General features: G+C 44.5%; 1 protein-coding gene across 4 annotated transcripts in view; it reads left to right on the top strand.

Moving 5' to 3' along the window:
* Positions 1-17,650, top strand: part of CSNK1G1 (casein kinase 1 gamma 1) — a 112,736-nt gene that overhangs the window by 57,770 nt on the left and 37,316 nt on the right. For all 4 annotated transcript variants that reach the window (XM_076348619.1, XM_076348616.1, XM_076348618.1 and 1 more), the window contains one exon: positions 4,480-4,549. In XM_076348619.1, the coding sequence (XP_076204734.1) occupies positions 4,480-4,549 (70 nt within the window). The remainder of the gene's footprint in view (positions 1-4,479; positions 4,550-17,650) is intronic.

Here is a 17,650-nt window from a genome sequence, read left to right as displayed (position 1 = left end):
CAGCCTGCTGCTCCACGTTTTTGGAGTTAAGAGGCAGGAAAGGGGGTGTTTCAATGGTTAAAATTCCCTTGGGGGAGAATAGCACAACTCAGTCTGGTACGATGCTGAGAGACTGCAGATGCAACAGGCAAAACGAGATCCAATTCAGCAAAGGTCAGTCTCTCCTCTAGCTGATTTGGGTGGCTGAGGATATATAGCCACAGCATCTTCAGAATGATTTTCTCCTTTTACGTCATAGGATGGTAAAAATGAATCAGATTGGCTCACCAAAGCACCGCAGGAGTTGCGTTAAAAAACCCAAGCCCCAACAGTAGCGAACTTTAGAACTTGTGCAAGCAGTTTTCGTCACAGCTCTCTTCTCATCCAGTATTACAAGCCTCAGTACGAGTTATCAGGTTATTTTCTGCCCTGCAGTCAATGTAGCCCTCCCCAGGTGCACGCAATGACAGCTTCCATGTTTCTTATACCTGGACCAGCGAGTGGTCCAGGTAAAAACTCGTCTTCTGAAGACTGCTTCAGGGCACGAAGGCACTGTGGTCAACGGTGGTTTGAAGTAGGAGTCTAGGAGATGGGGAAACTCTCTAACTCGTAGCTCTGCCGGATTTATAAAATCATAGCCCAGTAGTTTGTGTTTACACCTTTTCTTATCTGTTAACTAAGACTTTCATTAGTCTCTTGGGGTTTTCAAATTTGATGTCTTCAGCTGATGTGCTCTTTTCTCATCTGTATGCTCTTTAATCACAGATCCGTACCCTAGAATCTGAAGTTAAAGTTGTAACGCTAATTTGATATTAGCAGCAAACACGCCTGTTTGCCCAACCGATGTTGTCTGGCAAAATGACAGGAGTCATTCAGACTACAGAAGATCAAGATGGACTTGGTGCATTAATTCTGATCACGTTCAAGTGCCACAGATTTTATATCTCTAGCATTCTCCTTATGTGATGCATAGTAGATGAAAAATAATTAGGGCTTTGCAGGAGGGACTTGTTTTCAAGCCTGTTGGCAAATGTCAGAAGATAGTCCCTAAAATAAATAAATAAACACCTGCAGTGAAGCTTAGGATGTCCTTGATATGGATTCTCATCAGGAAGGAGGACCGGTGCTCGTTGAGTAGCTCGCTTTTTAGGCAGATCTGACAATAGAAAATGCGCTGTGTGCAGACGAGGTGTTTTATTGAATCAATAACGCTTCTGATTTGCTTTCAAAGATAATCCCACAAAGTTATAGCGTTGGAAGGCATAAGGAAGTAATAATACAGGAAAAACACAGCTGTATTAGTCCAAAGGATGCTTGTTTCTCTCAAAAGAGTGCCTGCAGTGACACCCCCTAGTAACCTGAAACCTTTCAATAGCCACATGGCAGAGCTGAATGGCATTACCTTTATTGCTACCTTAATCTTAACGATTTTTTCCGGTGGCATTCTTTCTTCCTGCCCCCCCAAATATCTGAGTGTTAAAGCAGTTACTCTGCAGCACACTCCAGTTTTATTTGCCCTGTTGTGATTCGTGCTTAAAAATCTCTGGTCCTTTACGTTTGAAGGACTGGAATTGCCATCCGGTGGCCATCCAGGCATTCGCATACCTGCTCCGTTTTTGAGAAGGTTAAAGAGAGAACAGTAGAAGAGATGGGCGGTTTTTGGTCTCCTAATCTTAGACCGTATTCCCCAGGAGTAAGAATTACTCAGCCCCCTCAGCAGCAAATATGCTGTTCTTACATGTGTACTTAACTGTAATTTTCTTTATCCTTCAAATAATTTGCAGACTGGTGGTAAAGTAGCTGCTTTCAATGTACTTGAAGGCGACATCTTCTTTTATCTGCATTGTTGGACCAAATCAAAACTCTGCTCCAAGTCCTTCTAGCTGTGTGAGATCATCTTTGGAACAGGCTGCCCAGGGAAGTGGTGGAGTCCCCATCCCTGGAGGTATTTAAAAGACGTGTAGATGAGGCGCTTAGGGACATGGTTTAGTGGGCATGGTGGTGTTGGGTTGACGGTTGGACTCGATGATCTTAGAGGTCTTTTCCAACCTCAATGATTCTATGATTCTATGATCTTCTGCAACTGCAACCCTGCTGTCTCAGCTATTCGTGCCTGTCATGATGTTAAAGCTGGAAAATTAGAGACTTGTGTGATGGATGCCAAAGAGCTTATCAGAAAGTGCTGTGAAATTCAGTGCTCATGTCTCATGGTTTCTCTTAGCGGGTGAGGATTGTGCTGCATCTTGGAAAATTGCTGGTGGTGGAGAATAGTGCCTGTGTTCTGACTTGTGTGGTGTCACCATATAGCTCCTCGTCCTGCTCTTCAGCTGAACGTTACTTCGTTAAGGGCATCTAGTTCACGGAGGAGTTTGTCTTCTGAAATGCCTTAGCTGTATTTACTGGTTTCATCTTCTGAGGGTTTTTAATGCTGAATTGCACATAGCAGGAATTTCTTCCCTGCATGAAACCAGCCCGTTAACATACAGATGTAGTCTGAGCGCAGGTACAAAGCTGTACCCTCTTGCAGCGATCATGATCCTGTTGGTTCGAGCTGTGGATTTTGTACGTTAGGCAGTAGCAATTCAGTTATTTTTGCTACAAACGCAACATCTGCCAGCATCCTTAAGCCCTTGGCCTACAGGACAACCATCTGTTCTGGTATGATCTTCTCAGAAGCTGCCACGACTCTGGCAAGTGTCCAGAGCTCAGGCTCCAGCAGCTCCTGATGCAGAAGTGGCTTGGGCTTACTTTCCCTGATTTTGTCACGAGCAGCCTCACGTCCTGATATGTTAATCCTTCTACCTTTATCCAAATAGTTTATTTGGATAAATAATCTATTCACTGAACAGGCTGAGTTCCTGTTGCCCTAAATCCCTTTGCTGTGCAGGGGTCTATAGACTCTCCCTCAAGCCACCATCAACAATTATCTTAATTTAAATGCGACTTATATAACGAACTTCTTTTTGCGTTGCTTTATATTTGCCTCCGGTACAGGTTCAGTTTTGCCTTCAGAATATTTTTCACCATTCTTTTCTACGTAGTTGGTCATATTTGACTTCTGAAGCTTTTAAACGTCAGAAAGTTGAGAAGCAACCAGGAGCATTTTTTCCCCTTGCTGGCACATGGAGGGGATGACTTGAGCTGGTGATGAACAGCTTGGCTGGAAGTCAAATTGCCGGAATTCCTGTACAAAAATTGTTCTTCTGACTTAAAAAGAAGTCTTTGACATGGAGTTAACACCAAATGTGGACATTAGTCTTAAGGTACCGACCACGGGTGAAACAAGGCAGAGTAGATCAGCTAAAGCCTTCATGTCCTCCCATGCAAACAGAAGAGTTATTCCACCGTGTCGAAGATGTTGGCTCAGACTCGTGTCTATGTCTAAGATGCTCTTGCTCTGACTCATAGGAGCTGATGTGAAACACAAAAGGACTTTTTTTGTGTTGGTCTTAGGGGGCTCCTTTATAGGCAAACTTCTAGATGATGAGTTCATCAAATAGAGGGCTATTTAGCAGGTTTTTGAAATTCAGACTAATTTTGGTGCCGTGCTACGAATTTTACGTAGTTTTGAGCATGGAGCATCTCTTTTCTCAAAAGCAAGGAAATAAGCAACATCCAAACAAAAATTGAGGCCAGTATTAACTTCCATGTCAAAGATGTCTGGGCAGTAGGTGAATCCACATTACTGCCTATCCAAGGCGCACAGTTTTATTGAAAATGTAATTACTCAAGTCTCTTAATCCTCTCCATGTTAACTTTATACTTTTAGAAGCTTTGTAATCTTGCATGTTAATGCCTTTATGGATTGTAGGCATTAAGGTTTGTGCGTAAAGTGCAGATGAGTAACGGTTGAGAAATGTAATGTTTTGGGTGCATTGCAGACTTACCCTTTTTTTTATTCTGTGTATAAAAATAGAATATTCTTGAGTGCTTTGAGATGTTTCACTGACACCTGCTACTGAAGGGGGAGACTTCTTCCTGTGTTTTTACCAGATATCTGGCTGCATTGTAGCGCTTGCTGCAAGCAAGATTGTAGGTTTATACAACTGTGGTCTGACTTAAAACACAGATATATGACTCAACATTTTTCAAAAATATAGGCTAGTGACCAACAAAAATACTGTGGGCAACCACAGTCCACAGACTGAACTTGGGACTTGATCTTCTGCAGCTTTGACTTTCCTCCTGCCAATGTCCAGGGTCATTCTTCAAGGGCCAGGAGCTTTGTTGAACGATTCTTGAATTTCACTGCCATGAATGAGCTTTGTATTTAAATGAGGAAGTTATTTCTCCTCCAGCGTGTGTATTGCAAGTCTTATTGCTTTTTGTTCTCTACTTATTTAAATGACGTCTAATGTTGAAGTCTGTTGTTAGACTTTCAGTCTAGGGTGTTTTCGCTTGAAACTTGAAGCATTATGTACAGTCGCAAATCTTCAAATATAGGATAGAACTTTTTTCAGTCAAACTGATTTTAACCGAATTTTTTTTTTTCTGTTTTAGGAACCAATAAAATCACGCGCACCACAGCTTCATTTAGAATACAGGTTTTATAAACAACTTGGAAGTGCGGGTAAGTAAATCTACCTTAAGCTTATAGAAAGTTTGTGATTTCTTTATTAAATCAAACATCGCCATCATATTTGTTGTTTAACTCTGACTTGAACTTACTGATCTGGGCAAATTCTTTTAGCCTCACACAAGTTTTGGAAGAGATTTGGTCAGAATAACATCATAATGATACTGGGTAATTATGCGGACCTAGAAACTCAAGTTAGTGAGGATTGACTGATACGGGAAATACCCATGTAAGTGTGTTTGTAAAACATAGGAACCTTTGGTGGAGAGAAAGCTATTTATGTATAGAATGATGGATTTCAAAAAGGTGACAAAAAGTCTTAAAATCTAGGAAATTGTGTAAGAAGCATAGAGCTTTTCTAATAAAAACCTGAAATACTGTTTTCATTGATACTTGCTAAATCATAAGAGTGTCCAAAAGCCCACGAGCTCAGTATCCTCTGTGTGACAGTAGTCTACAGCAAATACGAGAAGAGTATCACAGGATAAGCCAAAGGGGTTTTTTATTTTTTTTTTTTTATTTTTTCTGGCAAGCTCTCTGATTTCCCTAATACAGGGCTTGAGCTTGTGTCTAATCGTGTTTGTATTTTTCTTCCCTGAATTTATGGTTGCTTTTGAACCCTTATAGACTTTTAGCATGTGCTGTTTCCCATGCCAAGGATTTCCACAGCCTTGACTACCCACTGCACGAGGACGTCTCTCTGAAGCAAAGACCTTCTCTGCTCCTTCTGTGCCTTGATCATATATTGACCTTGGGGTTTAGCAAGTTTCCTACATTACTGTAATTTTTTTTACACTTTCTCTGATTTTATTTTTCCTGTTTTCCCTGGATGGACCTAGGTTCCACTTGCAGAGGATGTGATCTCACATTACCAAAATACTAAGTTGAACAGAATGAAAGATATATCTGCTCTGAGCTCATAATATGCAGTGCCTGAGCAGTCATCATGCATTTTTCCTTTCTGCTTGTTCCAATTAATTTTTCTAATCAGCTTCCTTAATTTTGTGTAGCACATCCTCTGGAGATTGGGTGCTATTGCACTCTACATTTTGTGGCTTCTTTGCTCCTTACAGGATGCAAAATCTGGGATGTGGGAACCAAGTAAGTTGTCACTATTTGAAACACTAAAATATTGTTATTTTTTTTTTAAACAGGACTTGTCTACTGAAGTAAGGTGCTCTTTTCTATGTATTTTGGTGGTAGCATCTGGTACTGTGCACAAAGCTCCAGACAGGTTAATGTCACTTAATTCCAGTTACCTGTGCTTTTGAGACTTCGGGCATTTCTGCTGAAGCCTGTGTAGTAAATAAATGTAGGTTCACAGAATAAGTGAGACACTTAATTCTGCTCTTTGCTCCCTACTTGAGTTCTGTCGATGCTTGCCATCTCTGTGATACCCCGGCGCATGTGCCTCATGACACATGATGAATGAATCCCGATCTGCTTTTTCTACACCTGTTGGCTTTCTACCACTCTTTAAAGATGTTATTGAGGAATTTTAAAACTGATCAAATGTTGGGGGCTTGGCTTTATTTTGGTTAGATTCAGTATTTTTAACGAGTTTTCTCCTGTTCCTAATGAATCTAAACTTTTCATCCTACAACACTTACTCACCCATGCAGGGCATTTCTGCCCTATCTGATGCTGTGCACGCTAACGGAAGTATTTCTGAGCATGCTGCCATCAGACATGGAGATCTTGCCTTCAAGATCTCTCTTCCCTTCATTCTGGGCGGGCTGACTGTCATCTCAAGCCTTTTTGCCAGCATTTGGCAAGAGACTGTTGAGAAGCCTCACGAACAACATGACACTTATTTCTATCTCGATGTGGTCCCACGGGCATCGCAACCCCAGCTCTGATAATCTGCTGAATGCCGTTAGAAGCTCTTGTGCTACAGTTATGTTAAAACGACTGGAAACAGGCCAGGAGCTCGGGTGGAGGATGTGAGCCACATCTCTGGTCTCTCCATGAAACTTGGAAGCTGAACAAAATAAATTTTGGTGGAGTTGGGCTGCCAGGACCAGGGAGCCTTAACTCGGTGTCTGCGCGCCACGCTGAGAATTAGGGGAAGACCGTCTGTCTGTAAAAACAGATTGGTGCTAAATATGCGCCGACTTTGGGGAAATAGATGGGTCTGTTCTCAGTAATGTTGTTAATGACAGGCTCCCCTTAATGGTCCTTGCTTAAAAACTTCAACCGCTCGGAGTCTTGAACTTCCAGTAAGCAGGACTGGTTATTTGAAATCATTGTAGACTTGCCAAATTAAGACTAGAAGTGTCCAAACCCATGGTGTGTATGACTCAGATGAGAACAACAGTAGTGTTGCGTGTGACATACTGTTCAATAAGTTAGCCAATTAATCTTGCCAAGCAACGTGGCTGACTGCAAACCTCCCACCGTCAGCCTAAAAACTAAGACTAGTAAAGGCATTGCTGTAACGCCGCAGTAGCAGCGTGGTCCTCTTGTTAGTGCAACTGCTGCGTTCAACTGCATGTACAACCAGATGGTCTCAGTGAGCAGCGTCTCTGAGAAGTCAAAATTGTCATCACCTGCAGCATTTGGAGAAAAACGGTCTTTTTCCTAATGAGAAGAATTTTAAAGTATATTACTCTTGGATACCAATCATAGGAAAACTTAGATTGGAAGGGACCAGCTTGCCATGGATCAAGTAGGAGCCTTCTTGTAGGATGTCTTTGTGTGTGTCGAAAAAGATATTACATCTCTGGTATGTGACTGGATGTGTCCACGTGAAGTTGGGACTAGCACGCTAGCATAGCCAAGCCTGGAGGGAAGTGTTTTCTGGCAGTCGGCCTTCCAAGAGAATGGTCTTGGATGCTAAAGACTGCAGAAAGCTTGGTCGTGACTTGCTTGCAACGTACCAGATCAAGAAACGCAACCTCCAAACTCAGGAGCTTAAAGGTTTTGTGCATCAAACCCCCTGCAGAAGCCCAGTCAGTGTCGTTAAGGAGGCATGAAGTGCTCGATCACACTGGAAGGACAAGTGCTACTTTTGGAGAGAAATTTGCAACTAGCTCTGTAATGCTGACTTTGGAGTCTGTTCCTGCAGTGTATTGCACAGAATACTTTTTGGGGGCTTTTGCCCCAAAATTTTAGAACAATTCTACAGTTCAGTGCCTGAAGGATGTGTGTCGGTATCTGTTACCTGCTTTACTTGTTGCCATCATCAAAAACTAGTGAAATTAGTCTTTTTTTTTAAGCTATTCAGTCTAGTTTTGCATTTTCCTTGGTGTAGTTAGAGTAACAACGCAATAATCCGTGGCTCTGCCAGAAGTTAATTCCTGGGATGAGCTTCCGTTTGAGATGTTTCCGCGTCAACGGAGGAAGCAGCACAGTTGTGTGATAGCTGCCTCTTCCTTTTGCAGCTACTCTGTGGCTTCCTGTGCCACATGCTCCATCAGCATCCATGTTTAAAGACTTTCTGACAAGGCGCCGAAGTTGCATCTGTTGCCTCCCATCAGCACCAGCTTCTTCGTCTGCCGCATGACTCCGATGAAGATCACTAGTCAGCTTGGATTAGCTGAGGAGAAGACTGGATTTTTTGTGCCTCATACATCTTAAGACATATTTCACACTAGATTGAGATACACTGGAGCAGTGAAAAGTTTGATAAAGGGATCTAAACTAGATGAATGTAGCTCTTTTTGGTGCTTCTCAGAATAGCTCAATACCGGTGGATGTATCAAACGGGTTCAGAAGTAGCTAACAGATAGTCCTGGGTCAGAAGTAGCCAACTAACAGATGTGTCTGATGCGCCTCTGCAGGTGCATCTCTGATGTTTCAGTGCCTCCCTCTAGTAAGAGAAACTAATAGGTCCCCTATAATTTCCTACCTTGCCCCTCTAAATGGAGGGATGTTTGCTTATAGAAATGGGTTTTCATGATTCTTCCTTGAACTTTTCTACCCACCCCCCCCAAAAGGAGAGGCAAGGGCCTGCTGCACAGTGACCATCTGCTGGTTTCTTCTCTCTCACTGTGGAATTAAATATTTAATAACCTAAAATAGTGTATGACTGATTTACCTTAATGTAGGCAGTGAAACAAATAAAAGCAAACCGCAGGCACGGAGTCAAAGACCTGATGGTCAGTCCGTAGGGTGTCTCAGGAAAGGACGAGAATTCCTTTAGGTTTAGGTAGTCTGGGACACGATCTGTTTGCTGACCAAGATAATTGGAGTAGTTTTAACAATCTCTCTGCAAACTAGTTGTGTTAGTCCGTCATCAATCCTGTAAGATGCCGGTGTCATACTGAACTGTTTCATGGTTGCTCTTTGTCGTAAAATCCATGTGAGCATGCACGAACATCCTGACATAGAAGATTCATCCTGGCCTGGGCTGTCCCCAGGATCTCGCTTTACTGGTGGCAGCACAGTCGGTCCTGACTTTTTTTCTTGCTGGATAGTACCTACCTGTGTATGAACATGAATACCACAGCCATCCACAAGAAGTCCAAGTGTGATGGCTATTCCCCAAAATTAGGCTCTTGCTCTATGACCCTCTTTGAGGACTGGCCGTTCCAGATGTTCCCCTCCTCCTCAAGACTGGTTCCTCGGCTGCTGGGCTTCCCCTTGCTCTGAGGCTTCGTACAGCTACTTAAATCTTCTGCTTCCGTACCTTGGGGACGAGAGGAGCTCCCCCTCCGACTTGACTGGATGCTTTTATAATCTCCTAGGGCTGCCAGAAGCAGTTCAAGTCTCCAGCATGTTTCCAAGTGTTGGATCCATCACTTGAGCATGTCATTTGTCCCCTGTACTTGAAGTTTGTGGAGTAAAGGCTTGGCTTCTTATCATTCATAAAAAATCTTGAATAATCAGTCCCTACAGCTTGCAGGATGATGAGTGGAGGAGCTCCATCCCCACCGCTGGCTGATGTTTGAGTGTCTGGTTCCCCATAGGTATTGAGGTGGGGAAGCTGGTGTTGGCAGAGCAAAACTGACTTACTTTGACCATGGTCAGACAGACCCAGCTCCTAGCTCCTGAGATGGTTGCGTTTCCTGGGCAGTGTACCAAAGGGCAAAGCTTTTGCTTTGCTCGAACTGCCCCCTGCTCACCCAGCAGCAGCCCAGGACCCTCCTCCTTGGTTTGGGGTGAATAAAGCAGTTCACACAGCTTGCAGGAGTCCTGCCAGGTGTGTTGGGCCACCTTCAGCATCTGGGTCCTGCTGGTGGCACGCTAAGGTCTTAGTGATTACATTGCCTTTGTCTTGTGGGCTCTTTTTGCTTATTGACCTGGTTTGAGGACCTTCAGCAGGAATGGTCGTCTTGTTCTAAGGCTGATTCCAGACTCTCACCTTTCCTTCAAGTTAAACTCTCCTACAGACTTCACAGGGGAAACATCTCTTCCAAAGTTTTTATTGGAAACTCATCTTTTATCAGCAAGCAGTGCCTGTATTTCCCAGTCTCTGTTTCTCACTCTTCAGCAGCCTTTGGCTTGAGCCGCTCTTTCCCGTGCGTAATGTGGACACACAGGAGTACGTGGCCATGCTTTTATCTCTGCCCATCCCATCATTTGGATTTTTGGCTGCAGTCTGCCGCAGCTCCTACACATCCTTTTGCATACGCTGGTATTTCCAACCAGCTAGTTTGAGTTGCACGTGGAGGTACTGGCCTCTCCTGTTGACTAACTGCTCTGATCAGGATCTGGGCTGGCAATGGGGGTTGTGTGCGGTGCTGCTCGAGCCTGCAGTGTGAAAGGTGGATCCTACTGCTCTCAGCTCTAGTAGAAAACACTTAAAATGGCTTTTAAATTTGTGAAGCCTTTTAAACTTACGACACCACTATGTTTCCTGCTGTAAGAACCTCTGTATCCTTACGCAGTGCCATAAGCACATCTCTTGTCTGCTAAGCGTTTAACATCCCTTTGCCGAAAGGAAGCTGAAGACGCTGTTCGTGAACCCTTCTAGAAAGCTGTTGTGTTCCAGGGAAGAGAAGCGTGACAAAGCTGGCTGCACGCCGGGGCGCTGGGCTGCCCTGTCTCCTGGGCGCAGCAGCGGAGCCCACGGAGCCGCTCCACGTCACTTAATGTGCTGCAGGCACCTGCCTGTGCAGCCGTAAAGCTGATGCCTCTCCTCATCCAGCTGCTGTCATATCCAGTGGAGCTCATGTATACGTGTCTGTAGAGCCTCCCAACGGAAGCGGAAGCCAAATGCTGAGACTTTAAGACGAGCTTTGTCTGAAAGCTTTTTTTTCCTCTCCAGCTATGCTGGTTGGAGGGGAAAAAAAAGACTTTCTCATTCTATAAGCCTTGCTTTGCTGAGAAGCTGAGGCCAACATGTCTGCTGTGTTGATGTATACTTGCAAAGCTTTAACTATTTTTTTTCCCCAAAGTATGTTTGTCCCCTGAACTCTTAAGCCTTTGCTCAAGGACAGGGAGCCCACTGCTGCATGACCGTTACTGTATCACTCTGAGCCCAGTTCCCCTCTCTCAGGACGTGACTACGGCTGAAAAATATCTCCACGCAATCAGGAAACTGCTCTTTAATCTTGTGCTTCCACGCAAATAAATAATTCACCGTGGTCCTGGGAAGTATTGACTTTCCAGCAGTGACCAGTAGATGTACAGGAATGATTTTTTTTTTTGGTTGCTACATTTCAAAGCATCTCTGGCATCTCTCCCCTGTGGTTGTTAACGCCATGTGTAATGCCTTCCCTGTAAGCTTACCCTGTAAGGTAAAATGGAGTACTGCTTATTTTGAGGTTTCTTATGGCTGCGCTGAGCTGATGATCGAGTTCCCGCATAGTGACAGCTTCTGCCTGTGCACATAGTGTGAAGAAGTCACGCATTTTTGATTCAGTAGTAGTTTATTTTTATATCAGCTGGCAGATGAGTCACACCTTCCCCCACTCCTTCGCAGTCCCACCTTGGCACATGTGATTCATAGCCCTCTGGTGTCAAGATGCGTTGAGTTTCATGCAGTAGCTCTGTAGCCAGCGCTCAGCCCCAGGACGGGTAGGTGACATTGGCAAGTGGATGTCAAACGTAATGAGCCTCTACGGTGTCGTGGTGGAAAGCAGGAGAGGAGTCTGATACGCTGGAGAATCCCGGGAAACCGAGAAGATCTCTGCTCTCTCCAGCCCATGCAATAGATGAGTCACAGCGTACGAGCAGAATATACTGAGTCAGGGAGCGGTGTGTCGTTACATATAGAATATCAGCGGATTCTGTGGTTTTGTTTTAATTCTTGCTCTGTAAACAAGTTAACCTCCAATGAAGTATGGAGTCTGTGTGTTTACTTCTGGACCTCTTTCTGTTGCATAACTCGCTGGAGCGAAGCAGTCTGTTTACTTGTCAGGAAGTAGGACCAAAGAAAATGAAGGTGGTATAAATAACCGAGCCTTTTACTTAGTCTAGTCAATATTTGCATATATATTTTTCAGTGTAACTGAGCTGTCTGCTACTCCATTCTGCGTATTACGTTAGCTTTTTGGGATTGCCTACGTTGAGCACGTTTTTCTCATTCGGTGTTGCTCTTGTCTGACTCATGACCTGCTGCACGCTTTGTACGTACCAGTGTCCTTTATAAAGAAATTCTTTCCGTGCTGGTTGCACAATGCTGTCATTCACGTAGCAATTAGGTAGGGGTCATTTCGGTAAGACTTGCTATACGGATGGATGTAAACAAGTCACCGTGGTAGAGCACGCTGCAAGTACCAGCTGTTTCACAGGGAACTCCCTGTGCGCAACGCTTTTCCCCAAGGGAGCTGGAGTAACTTGAGGCCACATAAATGAGGGTTAATGCAAGATGTCTACACCCCTGTTTAATTAAAGGAGTGCGAACATACGCATTAGCCGTTGCTGTGGTCTCTTTAATCTTCAGAAATCCCATTCGTATTTGCCACCTTGATGGAAACACTGCCGTGGCTGGGAGTTGAGCCAGCAGAAAATCACCCCACAGCAAGGTGCTGGTTTGGAGCATGAGGTGCTGGGTGGGGATCGCCCCACTGCACCCCGAAGTGGATTTGTGCTGGCATGGAGCGACACGTGGCCATCGCCTGAAGCACGTTTGTGTTGTGCTTCATTGTATGGAAAGGTTTGTTCATAGCTGTCATGCTACAATATTCTGGATGAGCACTGCAGCCACCTCCTTTGAAATAATTGGAAATATTTTAGAATGTAAGTGTTCAGGTACTGTAAGTATTTAATAAGTGACTTATTAATCTGTGCAAGATGATACAAAACTGACATCCATTTTCACGGAAAGCAACTTGTGCCTTTGGGTCGCATCTCGTGTAATTATTTCCCTACTTCAGATCCCTGCGATAGACCCTAGCGCTCGTTTTAAGCTGTAGGGTTAATTTTCTAACAGCGAGGAAAAACTCTTCTACCTTCATTCTCAAATCTTGCAAAGAAACACGCCATTGGAGGTAGGTTTGAGATGCCTCAGCAAGGAGGCCTGGTCTCATTCCTCTGAAAATGGCCTTTTTAAACAAAAAGTGCAACTCGTGGAAGTCCCTCACACTTAGCAGCACCCTTAAAGAATGGTGATCAGCAGCTTCATTATAAAGTCAGGGTAGTCCAATGAACTTTTGAACTTGAGGGATCTCTGACTTCAGAGCTTTTGAACTGCAAAATAAAATGTTGTGGAATACTGTAACATGCCCAGTTAAAGCCTGTCTGCTTTCAGAGCTGGCTTTCTGTTGATCTCTGGGGATTAATATTTTACTGTCTAAAAATACTTGCGTTTTTTTAATGTGGCCGTTCCTTTGTTAGGAAGGGCTTCCCAAATGTGCACATTTCAGCATCTCTTTTAGCATCAGAAGTTTTGACTTCCTTGGACTAAATTTAGGCTTTGTCAATTGGAAGCTATCAGATGCTTTTAAAGCAAGGCCATTAATATTTGAATATGAGATTAGGGCAGTTTCCTTTTTATATTTCGAAAAGTCCTCATGCATCTCTTACTCTTCCGGTATTCACTGCAGTAATCACAAATCAAAATCCAGTGACGCTGGGCAGCGTGTGGAGGGGAACGGCAGGATGCTGGGAAGCTGAAAAATGCCTTTCCTGGAGACACTTTTCCTTGAAGCCTGACATGCCCCGCAACAGTGGTCGTAAATCTGTAGCAGTCAGACTCATCTGCGTCATCCCAGATGCCTCGCTGGGTTCTTCTGATAGACGGCAATGTCTGCTACCAGTGGGTTGTGTGACGTGCCACTGGCCCAACTGCTGTAAGGATCCAGCTGGGCTTGAGGAGAGGGACGGGCCATTTAATCATGATGGTCTCTGTGCTGCTTCTGGTGCCTTCTAGCAAACCCCGAGCTGAAATATCTCGTGCTTGCTAGCAGCCCAGGTTGCACCTGGGACTTGGAGTGCCTGAGCCGTTTGTGTGAGGAAATGAAAATACTGAATGTTTGAAGATAACCTTTGGAATTCAGATTTGGGATGTATACGTTGAATGGAAGATCCAGTTTGATGATTAGGGCCACAATAATTAATAAATATGCAGCAACAGGTTAGCCTTGCTGTTCTGCTTGTCCCCCTTTCCTAGCCCTTCTATGAAAATTTTTCAGGCTGTCGGGATGCTGCACGTAGAAACTAATTGAGGTCTAGAGGTATAAAAGTCGATTCATTTTATGGATAGCTGATGTGTCTGGTGTTGAGTACTGCCTCAATTCAAACAAAGCTGATTCCCTTTTGGCAGATGAGTGCCTGATTTAGTGGGATTCCTTTCACGTGTTTGTGCTTCCTAAGCACCAGAAGCATCCTACGCATGCTGAAGGTTTTAAGGCGCTCTACACCTGAAAGAGAGAACTGTTTGAGCTGTGCCAGGGAGGTTTGACAGAAGTGAAGTTGGTACGTAGGGCTGCCCGCCTCCCAGACCGGCTATTAAATGGGTTTGGAATTTGTATTTCTGAGCTGTGCCCTGCCTGCTATTCAAAAACCTCCTTCCATCTCTAAAAGATAAGCCATAGACTCTGCCCCTGAATCTGTAATGGCTCCAGCTATGCCAGAAGAAATTTTCCGCAAGCTCTGCCCTGGGTGGAGACTTGCAGTTTTGTAACAATTTTTCTGTCTGAAAGTGGCACAGTTTTTTCCTTCTGAACTCTGTTCCTACCTGCTTGTACTCAGCTATCTTAAGGTGAAACAAAGAGATGATATCTGAAGGTAGTATCTTATTTAGCGTCTCTGAACTTCTGTTTTGCAGGAGGTTCTCCTGTAATAGGGGATGGGAGGTTTTCCTTCGGGCTGGAAGGACCGTGTGGGTAACGCTTTTCTGCCGATCTCTTGACTTGTTGTGGAGAGCTTACATGTGTTTGACTCTCAGCATCCATCACTTACTAGTTTGATGCTATTACAGGAGCAAATGTCCATCTCGTGGCTTTTTAATCAGTCCTCCCGTTGGGTCCTGCACTGATGCTAAAGCAGCTTTGGTGACAGCACAAAGCATTCCTGCTATCAAGCCACCCTCCCAGCAGGACCAGCATGAGTGTTTGTGGGGCCGAGCTGCACCCACGGCTTTGCAAGCAGGTCTCAGAGCAGCTGGGGGATGGCACGTAGGGTTGTGCTGCCAGAAATGACGCCCAGATTGTCCCGCCATGGTCTGGTGTGCAGAAGCTGGCCAGCTTCAGCTGCCCAAGCATCATCTCACTCCTGAGCACCCAAAGCAGGGGCTGCTACCCTTGTGTCTGATACCGTTGTCTGCTTTATCCGGCTAAATTGGACCAGTCTGATCTGTCATCCAAGACCCAGATGCCGTTGGATCAATGACAAATACCTCCTGTACGTGCCAGTTTTGCCTTCTGTCACTGTGCCGTCCTGGCTAGAACGACTCCTGGTCACTGCATAGAGACGTGGGTTGCAGCTGAGCTGTAATTCAAGCTGTCAAATTCCCTCCGCATTATCATTACGGCAGTTTCACCCTATTTTGCAGCTGGCCGGCACACCGTAAGCTTAAAGTATCACTTAACTCGCGCTATAGATTTTTGGCATGTGGATGGGGAGGAAGTAGGGAGCCGGTAAGAGCTCTGCCTCCAGCCGACAGTCTCCAATGGAGATGAGCTGATGAAGGGCAGGGGCCACCCGGGACCTGGTGTGATCAAATCAAAATGTTTCTCTGGACAGCAGAGGGGCCATTCAGCAGAAGTCTTTTATTATTGCTGCTTTCTTAGCATTTTTCGTCTGCCAAGAAGTAGCCTCTTCCTTGGCAGTGCTTCTGGAGTTAAATTTGTGTGCTGCTGAGCGCTCTCTTGCAACCGAGTTGTTCTGTTGTTGATTTTTGTTAAGCTTCCTGTAGATTATACCTGTAATGTAATTAACATGCATAACTTGTTCTCAAAGGAAAAAAATGCAGTCACAGAGCATACCCTTAGTCATCTCAACTTCTCTGTTGCCTGGTTAAAACGCAGAAGCCAAAACCTGCTACTTAATTCCCTTTCAGCAGGCAGAGCTGACCCAATGCAAGAACTGCACAGCCAAGGAAAACCAAACAGGAAACAATCTCTCTTTGGTATTTACCAGCAGAACCGCGTCGGCCATCGCGGGTGTGATCTGGCTTTGCACTGACCAGCAAAACTCACCCGGTGCGGTGACCTGCAGCGCAGCAGGAGCAGGAGGCCACATCTTTCTTGCTAGATCCATCACGCAGGAGCCGTGATCCCAGCTGCGAAGGCTGCCGATAGCGCCTGGCTGGCTGAACAGCGTGGAGCCGATGTGCGGAGTGACGTACACCTTCAAACCGTGAAGCCGAGCTTGGAGGTAGAAAAGCAGCCTGGGGAGCTGGTTGACAATGTGGCTGTATTTTAATTACACGAGAGCTTTTTGGGCAAATCCCATTGCCTTCAGGAGGCTGCTGTAAACCCTCACTTAACCATCAAGAAGTTAAAAAAACTGCAGCACCGCAGCTTCTCACGCCTTTCAGCAAAAACATGGGCTCTGCTGAGTGCACAAAGAAACCCAGAAAGCAAAGCAGGAATAATTATGTGAAACGAAACCTTTTGATGTTTTCTTCCACCCTTGTCCTTGTGTCGCAGGTGTGTGGGAAAAGGGTAGATAAATAAGCTAGAACTTAAGCTAGAACTTTCTGGTGTGGTTTAAAATAACTCTTCTAAAATTACATACTGTTTTGATCCTTCTCTTAAGGTGTTGTCGTATGTGCTAGCTGCCATCGTCACTGGAATGAGAGATTGTTGCAAAGGGTATATTGATATAAAATCCAACAGTAATGTGGAGATTTGAGTGCAGTCATTTCCCTTGAGCCCTAGAAATGTGAATTCAGTCTCCCGAAACTTGCCAGAAAAGCAATTTATTGTGTTGTGCTTTATTCTTTTGTCTTTGTCAGGAATTGAAACAATTTCACTTGACTGTAGTTTACTTGCTACAGCTAAAAAATGGCCTGTGAATGGGTGTTTCTGGGTAAATTTCCCAGATTTTGAAAGTCTTCCTGCAGCTTAGCCTTTCCAGCTAGGGCTGATTCTCCTCCCAATCTTTTTTTTTATTTTTATGAATACAAATGTGAACGTCCTCTTGGTACCTTCTCTGAAACTGCTTCTTTCTTTGTGTATGTGAAGAGTTGTTTAATAGAGTCAAGGCATGATATCAGGAAACCAGCTTGTACAACTCAAGGAAAATGAAATGCCACCCCATTTTAATAACACAACGATTGTGAAAATTGTTTTTCTGCAACTGAAGTAAAAATCAAATCGTTTGGATTTTTACCAGCAGCAAGAACAAATATGTTCTTCCTTCTGTCCTTCCCATGTCTGTTTTTCTTCTGTTCCTTTTCCCTGTACGTTTTTTTTGTAGATTCAAATACTAACAAGCTACTCAAAACACAGCAGGGATTCAATACATCCTGCATGTCCTGAGAAGATGCACAAAATATGCTGGGTTTCTGGAGTGAAGCTGGAGTCTTGGAGTCTGCGTGGAAGCCACGCTTTACTTGCAGACTCGTTGGAGATGAGAGTAGCTCTCTCTACTCATGGCTTGTACACAGCTGTTGTACTGTTGTGTGCCGAGTGTCATCTCTTCCCATTAAAAGCTTGGCTTGCTCTGCGGTCATCAGGGGAGAAGATATTGATCCAACTTGTGACGTTCTCCCTTGCTTTATTTCCAAGTACCTCTTGGGTTCAGAGAATGTTTGAGCTG

This window comes from Aptenodytes patagonicus, chromosome 10 (assembly GCF_965638725.1).
Source record: "Aptenodytes patagonicus chromosome 10, bAptPat1.pri.cur, whole genome shotgun sequence".
Taxonomy (NCBI): domain Eukaryota; kingdom Metazoa; phylum Chordata; class Aves; order Sphenisciformes; family Spheniscidae; genus Aptenodytes; species Aptenodytes patagonicus.
Note: the sequence above shows the minus strand (reverse complement) of the source record. Positions and strands in the feature narration are given on the sequence as shown.